This window comes from Nothobranchius furzeri, chromosome 16, assembly GCF_043380555.1.
Source record: "Nothobranchius furzeri strain GRZ-AD chromosome 16, NfurGRZ-RIMD1, whole genome shotgun sequence".
Lineage (NCBI taxonomy): Eukaryota > Metazoa > Chordata > Actinopteri > Cyprinodontiformes > Nothobranchiidae > Nothobranchius > Nothobranchius furzeri.
The window spans coordinates 51756341-51762728 of NC_091756.1; the positions used below are offsets into that span (position 1 = coordinate 51756341).

The 6388-nt window shown below is 47.4% G+C and overlaps 1 protein-coding gene across 2 annotated transcripts in view; it reads right to left on the minus strand.

Annotated features, from left to right (window-relative positions):
• abca5 (ATP-binding cassette, sub-family A (ABC1), member 5) overlaps window positions 1-6220 on the minus strand; it is a 36704-nt gene extending 30484 nt beyond the window's left edge. The window contains exon 1 of one of the 2 annotated variants that reach the window (XM_015962101.3): window positions 6083-6220. In XM_015962101.3, coding sequence (XP_015817587.3) covers window positions 6083-6095 — 13 coding nt within the window. In that variant the 5' untranslated portion in view covers window positions 6096-6220. Of the gene's footprint in view, window positions 1-5705; window positions 5825-6082 lie in introns of those variants that run through there. The other variant, XM_015962102.3, reaches the window with a different exon arrangement.
• Between the last annotated feature and the right edge of the window lie 168 nt (window positions 6221-6388).

Below are 6388 nucleotides of genomic sequence, written 5' to 3' on the forward strand. Positions count from 1 at the left end.
GGACTCACCTCGACACATTGCATTGGCTCTGGAACCCGAGACCTGGAGAGGGGTTGGACACTCTACTTTGCTGGAGTTGCTCCGGGTGAGAGGCGGAGGGCTGGGGTTGGCTTTTTGTTAGCCCCGAGACTCTCTGCCTGTGTGTTGGGGTTTACCCCGGGGGACAAGAGGGTAGCTTCCTTGCGCCTTCGGGTCGGGGAACGGGTCCTGACTGTTGTTTGTGCTTATGGGCCAAATATCAGTTCAGAGTACCCACCCTTTTTGGAGTCCCTGGGACGAGTGCTAGATAGTGCTCCATCAGGGGACTCCATTGTCCTGCTGGGGGACTTCAATGCTCACGTGGGCAATGACAGCTTGACCTGGAGGGGTGTGATTGGGAGGAACGGCCCACCTGATCAGAACTCGAGCGGTGTTTTGTTATTGGACTTCTGTGCAAGCCGCAGTTTGGCCATAACGAACACCATGTTCGAACATAAGGATGCCCACCGGTACACTTGGTACCAGGGCAGCCTAGGTCACAGGTCGATGATAGATTTTGTAGTCGTATCATCTGACCTGCGACCGTATGTTTTGGACACCCGAGTGAAGAGAGGGGCGGAGCTGTCAACTGATCACCACCTGGTGGTGAGTTGGATCAGATGGCAAGGGAACATGCCGCGTAGACCTGGCAGACCCAAACGCATAGTGAGGGTCTGCTGGGAACGCCTGGCAGAAGAACCTGTCAAGACGGTCTTCAACTCCCACCTCCGGCAGAGCTTTGACCACGTCCCGAGAGCAGTGGGGGACATTGAGTCCGAGTGGGCCTTGTTCCACTCTGCGATTGTCGAGGCGGCTGTTGCTAGCTGTGGTCGTAAGGTGGCCGGTGCCAGTCGTGGTGGCAACCCCCGTACCCGCTGGTGGACACCAGAGGTTCGGGGAGCCGTCAGGCTGAAGAAGGAGGCCTACAGGGCGTGGCTGGTCTGTGGGTCTCCGGAGGCAGCAGACAGGTACCGGATAGCCAAGCGGGGTGCAGCAGTGGCAGTTGCCGAGGCAAAATCTCGGGCGTGGGAGGAGTTTGGTGAGGCCATGGAGAAAGACTATCGATCGGCTCCAAAGAGGTTCTGGCAAACTGTCCGGCGCCTCAGGAGAGGAAGGCAGCAACTCGCTCACACTGTTTACAGTGGGGATGGGGAGCTGCTGACGTCAACTGAGGCTATAGTCGGACGGTGGAAGGAATACTTTGAGGAGCTCCTCAATCCCACCAATGCGCATTCCGAGGAGGAACCAGAGCTGGGAAGCCTGGGGATGGACCTTCCGATCTCGGGGGCAGAAGTTGCTGAGGTAGTCAAACAACTACACAGCGGCGGAGCCCCGGGGGCGGATGAGGTTCGTCCTGGGTATCTTAAGGCTATGGATGTTGTAGGGCTGTCATGGTTGACACGTCTCTACAACATTGCGTGGTCATCGGGGGCAGTTCCTAGGGAGTGGCAGACCGGGGTGGTGGTCCCCATCTTTAAGAAGGGTGACCTGAGGGTGTGTTCCAACTATAGGGGGATCACACTCCTCAGCCTCCCTGGAAAGGTCTACTCCAAGGTACTGGAGAGGAGGGTCCGATCGATAGTTGAATCTCAGATAGAGGAGGAGCAATGTGGTTTTCGTCCTGGCCGTGGAACTGTGGACCAGCTCTATACCCTTGCAAGGGTGATGGAGGGGGCATGGGAGTTTGCCCAACCAATCCACATGTGCTTTGTGGATTTGGAGAAGGCTTATGACCGTGTCCCCAGGGGCACCCTGTGGGGGACGCTCCAGGAGTATGGGGTGGGTGGCTTTCTGTTAAGGGCCATTCAGTCCCTTTACCAGAGGAGCGTGAGTTTGGTCCGCATAGCCGGTAGTAAGTCGGACCTGTTCCCAGTGAGGGTTGGACTCCGCCAGGGCTGCCCTTTGTCACCGGTTCTGTTCATCACTTTTATGGACAGAATTTCTAGACGCAGCCGTGGTGTGGAGTGTGTCGAGTTTGGTGGCAGGAGAATCTCGTCTCTGCTTTTTGCGGATGATGTGGTCCTCCTAGCTTCATCCAGCTCTGACCTTCAGCTCTTGCTGGGTAGGTTCGCGGCCGAATGTGAAGCGGCTGGGATGAGGATCAGCACCTCCAAATCTGAGACCATGGTTCTCGACCGGAAAAGGGTGGCTTGCCACCTCCGGGTCGGGGGAGAGGTCCTACCTCAAGTGGAGGAGTTTAAGTATCTCGGGGTCTTGTTCACGAGTGAGGGTAGGAGGGATCGGGAGATCGACAGGCGGATTGGTTCGGCGTCTGCAGTGATGCGGACGCTGACCCGATCTGTCGTGGGGAAGAGGGAGCTGAGCCAGAAAGCCAGGCTCTCGATTTACCGGTCGATCTACGTCCCAATCCTCACCTATGGTCATGAGCTTTGGGTAATGACCGAAAGAACGAGATCGCGGATACAAGCGGCCGAAATGAGTTTCCTCCGTAGGGTGGCCGGGCTCAGCCTTAGAGATAGGGTGAGGAGCTCGGACATTCGGGAGGGACTCGGAGTAGAACCGCTGCTCCTCCGGATCGAAAGGAGCCAGTTGAGGTGGTTTGGGCATCTGGTCAGGATGCCTCCTGGACGCCTCCCTGGGGAGGTGTTTCGGGCATGTCCTGCCGGCAGAAGGCCCCCGGGTCGACCCAGGACACGTTGGAGAAGTTACATCTCCAATCTGGTCCGGGAACGCCTTGGGGTCCTGCCGGAGGAGCTGGTGGACAAGGCCGGGGAGAGGACGGCCTGGAGCTCCCTAGTTGGGATGCTGCCCCCGCGACCCGGACCCGGATAAGCGGAGGAAGACGAGACGAGACGAGAGACTTTCTAGGGTTTTTCAACACCCCAAGGTGTTTTACAAGACAGTAATTCACCCAAGCACACACAAATTCACACTCTGGGGGTGATGAGTTACATTATAGCCACAGCTGCCCTAGGGCACACTGACAGAGGCGAGGTTGCCACCACCAGCAGACATGGTGGGTTGTTTTGCCCAAGAACACAACAACTGAAACAGACGTGACTGGAACCTGCAACCCTCTGGTTACAGGGACGGGCACTTACAGCGCACCAGGCTAAAGGCCAAAGGTGACAGATCCTTTGCTGCAGTGGCCCCCAGACTCTGGAACTCTCTCCCCCTGAGCCTGAGATCAGTGGACTCCTTTAAAATTAGCTGAAAACTCCCCTGTTCAGGCTGCACCTGGAACCCTGCGTATTTTGGATAATAAAAGGCTTTCTGGGCTTTTTAACTCATTCGCTGCCACTGACGACTAAAGTCGTCATTTTAAATCCAACTGTTCACTGCCAATGATGACTAAAGTCATCATTTGCAGTTTTTTTTTTACTGTGTGGGCATCGGAACGAGCCCCTGCACCGTGAGAACAAACATCTCACTTCTAAAGCCGATCTTCATCTGCATAAGTCACACATCACGTGATCAGGAAGCAGAAAATCCATGTGTTAGGAGATCGTTTTGAGCCACTGCTGTAAAAAAAAAAGTGAGGCGCGAACTGGAAAAGCTTCTGATCACAATTCAACAACGGATTATGAAAGATCGGATAACGCTCGAAACACGCAGATTCTTCCTGATGTAAGAGGTGAGTTTCTGCTTTGTTTTGGTGTCGACATCATCCTAGCGTGCAACGTTCTGTGACTCTTAAAAAAACAGTAAAAATGTTGAGAAATGCTGGCAGCGAAGGGCTTTACCGATCAGGAAACAGCCGGCAGCGAATGAGTTAAAAGTTACTGTAGTCATGGGAATTTTCACCATGTTAACCATCAATATTAGTAACCATTTCATTCTAAGAAAGGTTCAATTTCAAGATGTTTAATTAAACGGGAAGCGTAGAAATCTTTCTCCTGCTACTCCCAGACTTCTGCCAGACAAACTAAATTGAAATGATTGACATGAGTAAAATTAACCCACTAAAATGTGTGTAATAGAAAAAAACCAATCCTATGTAATAATTAGGGATGTGTATTGATGAAATTCAGGTGATATGATACGTATCATTATACAGGGGAGACGATATAGCACAATTGTGATACATTCACTCAGACGTTATTAGCGATTTTTTATTTTTACTGAATTTATTGTAGAAACTGATGCATGACTGTTTAACATGAGGTATCTGAACCGTAATAGAGGGATTTACATTTCAATGGTGGAAACAAAACCCATTGCACACTGCTGCCAACTAGCGGTCGGTGTTTCAATTGCGCCAAAAAGAAAGAAAATACTCCAAAGTTGTAAATGTAATGATGTAAATTCCTCCAAAAATTTGATACACAGCTTTTGAATATTGATGTAATATCGCAGGAAAAAAATATCATGATGTATTGCCATATTGATATTTTCGATACACAGCTTTTGAATTTCGATACATCGCTGGAAAAAAAAAATCACGATATATTACCCTATAGATATTTTCTTAAATCCCTAAAATGACTGCTTTTGCTGTAAAATCATAAGAAAAAACGTTCATGTTAGATCTGATTTAAGCATCTTGTTCTGATGAGCAGATAAGTAGGAGTTGTACTGAAACAGCAGAGCATAAAACCACAGTCCCTTATACTTGTCCTGGTCTCAACCTGGACTATTTATTATACCCGAGGATTTCATCTTCACTTTTATTCATTTTAACAGAGTTCTGATTTGCTATCAAATACTCTCCATCTGGATTCAGTCAGCATATTCACATACACACCAGAAAAATAAATAATCTGAACTATGTTTTTTTATGAACATTGCTGGCAGCTACAGAGTCCTCCTACAACGTTATTTTAGTCTGAAGCTATTTTTCTCTGCCTCCCCTGTTGACTTATTCCCATGAACAGGATCAATCATCAGTGATAGCTGCAGGCAAAGGACAGCTTGTAGTGCACCAGATCCATGGTACCGGTGGTGGTACCAATACACACCTCTTTCACATCAACAGATCCACTAATAGTCTATTCAGATAACTTCAGGCTGCATGAATGCATGCATCCTGCTTTACTTTTATAAGTAAAGAATTTCTAGTCATTTCCTTGTATCTACCTGTTGTATGCATCTTACATTATACAACATAAGAGGAAAGAGAAGGAGCAAAATAAGAAATATATCTACAAATTTAGGACTAACTAAAATTATGTAAAAAAACATCCATCAAAAACTTGACATGAGATAGAATTGAACGTTCTCCCGAGTTTTTTTTACAAAACACCTAAAGCTAAAATTTAATTTTCAACATGTCAAATTACAACATTTTTAATAAAAAATGAATCAGGAACAAGTAGCGTCTTTATGATAGCCCCACAAAACAAAAGCCTCAACATATGATTTTTAACTTAAGTTTCTGCCAAATTTATTGATGCAGCTTTGGTTCATCCTTTGAGTTAGGGGAGAGAGAGGGAGCAGGGGGAGAAAACAAGAACAGAGTGAAAAGATCTTCAGATAGGACTAATCAAAAGTAAGTTCAAGAGAATTACAATAAAACCTGAATAATGCAAAGGAAAACAACACTGTTGCACAGAATCCAAGTGCGCATGTTTAGATCTACACAAAAGTTGGTAAAAGGTGAGAAAACACACAATAATCTGTTTGATAAAGTCTTGACAAGGTCTGCTGGTTTGTTAACCTTTTGTACACTCGTTATCATGGAGGCTACATATGATAAGACACTTTTTCTGTGAGTGACAGAAACTTACATCCCACACTCGAAACAGTCAAAGGCGCTGAGGCTTGGTTATGGGGACTTTAACTAGCAACCAGATCTCATGTAGTGATGGTTTTCATAAATAGCTAGCTGTTGTTAGCTATAAACTAGCCTGGCGGTTTGTTGAAGCTGGCTAATATTTAACTCGCGGAAGCGCTCTCTTCGCGGTTTCTCATTCACGCTGACTGATCATTAAACAAAGTGAAGCCGGCTGATGTTGAAACTGCCAGATAAAAACTGTATTTGTCTTCGGCAGCTAAAGACTGAATGGCAACAGGAGCGAAGCTAGCACTCTAAAACCACACAGACTTGATGTAAAGAAAATAGCACACATTTCAAGAAGAAAAGCCCAAGACTTGACATACTCACGTATGAAATGCATTAAGGCATATCCTTCTTCAGCATGTAACTAAACAACTGTGCACAAAAAACAGCAAGTAAACGTCCAAAGCAGGATCGCTTTCTACGTCGCTACTTCCTGCTGTTGACTACAAATCCCAGAAAACCTAGTATTAACCAATCAGATCGGCCGTTGATGGTTGATGACGCATGATATCCGTACGCTCCAGAAAACAGGAGAGAGTAGTGAGAGATGCATCACTCATGCATTGATAAACATATTCCCTTGACTAAAACGACACAACCAAATGGAAACTAACCATGTCCATCATTTAA